The sequence below is a fragment of the Sinocyclocheilus grahami genome, unplaced genomic scaffold (genome assembly GCF_001515645.1).
Source record: "Sinocyclocheilus grahami isolate Dianchi unplaced genomic scaffold, SAMN03320097.WGS_v1.1 scaffold3824.1, whole genome shotgun sequence".
NCBI lineage: Eukaryota > Metazoa > Chordata > Actinopteri > Cypriniformes > Cyprinidae > Sinocyclocheilus > Sinocyclocheilus grahami.
In genome coordinates this window covers 2,861-4,023 of record NW_015508878.1, presented here as the reverse complement: position 1 = coordinate 4,023, position 1,163 = coordinate 2,861, and the positions used below count along the sequence as shown (strand labels likewise).

The following is a 1,163-nucleotide window of genomic DNA, read 5'->3' as shown; positions in this document are numbered from 1 at the left end:
ACTTCCCCTAGTTCAGCACGTGAGCCGTGAACACCAGGTTAGAAATGGTGGACTCCAGCCAGTCCCCAGAAATCATCTCGCTCACCTCCGGCGTGCAGTAGTCGGGGAACTCGAAATGAGAAGCCCCGGACTCGAAGTGCATGTCGAAGTCTCTGTCCAGCACCGACGAGCCGATGCTTCCCAGGGACATGCTGTCAAAGCCTGGGCTCGGGTTAACGTCCAGCATGTCGTCGTCGAGCTCCTCGTCGGAGGAAGAGGAGAACCGCGATGAAGAGGAAGAGGAGTGTGACGCGGACGGAGCGGGCGAGGACGCCCGCATGGTGGTGTACCTGTGGCGGTCCGAGGACGAGCTGCTGGGGGAGTCGGCGCCCTCCTTGCCGCTGCTGGCTCCGTCCTCGTACAGACTCAGCGGGTCGCTGGACTCGGCGGAGCTGCTCAGGGTCGGGCTCGCGGGCACGGCTGCTGAAGACGGGCTTATGCCGCTGCCGCCTCCGAAAATATACACCCGCTTCGCCTTCTTGTCGGGAATCTGCTTGGAAGCCGACGCTGACTTGGATTTGTAGAGAGAGTGGTGATCCGCGGGGAACGCTGCCTTGGCGCCGGACAGGACGATTTTGTGCGGCTTGCTCGTGGATCTGGGGCTGCCGCTCTTCTTTGAGGCTGGTTTGGAGCCGGCGCTGGCGCAGCTGCTCCCGCTGAGCTTCTCTCCCTTCTCGCTCGGTTTGGAGCCGCTCGACTTCACCTTTTTTCTCGGCCGGTACTTGTAGTCGGGGTAGTCTGCCATGTGCTTGAGCCGCAGGCGCTCCGCCTCTCGGATGAAGGGGATCTTGTCGCTGTCTTTCAGGAGCTTCCAGCGCTTGCCGAGTCTCTTGGAGATCTCCGCGTTGTGCATGTCCGGAGACTGCTCCATGATCTTGCGCCTCTCGATTTGCGACCACACCATGAACGCGTTCATTGGTCTCTTGATGTGACCGCTGGGGGTTTTGCACCAGCCGGGGTCAAGCTTGTCCGCGCCGGACTCCGTGGAGCCGGGGGTCGGGGAAGAAGCCATGTCCAGATCCAGCGCGCCGGAATCGGACGAGTCCCCAGCGAACAGCGCATCGGGTTTTTCCGTGCTGCTTGTTTTCTGGACCATCGCTACAGCGGTGTGTGTGTCTGTGTGT

At 61.6% G+C, this 1,163-nt stretch overlaps 1 protein-coding gene across 1 annotated transcript in view; it reads right to left on the bottom strand.

Annotated features, from left to right (window-relative positions):
- sox4b (SRY-box transcription factor 4b) overlaps window positions 1-1,157 on the bottom strand; it is a 1,466-nt gene extending 309 nt beyond the window's left edge. Inside the window, exon 1 of the mRNA XM_016262671.1 lies at window positions 1-1,157. This exon is cut by the window's left edge and continues 309 nt beyond it. Coding sequence (XP_016118157.1) covers window positions 8-1,135 — 1,128 coding nt within the window. The 5' untranslated portion in view covers window positions 1,136-1,157 and the 3' untranslated portion in view covers window positions 1-7.
- Between the last annotated feature and the right edge of the window lie 6 nt (window positions 1,158-1,163).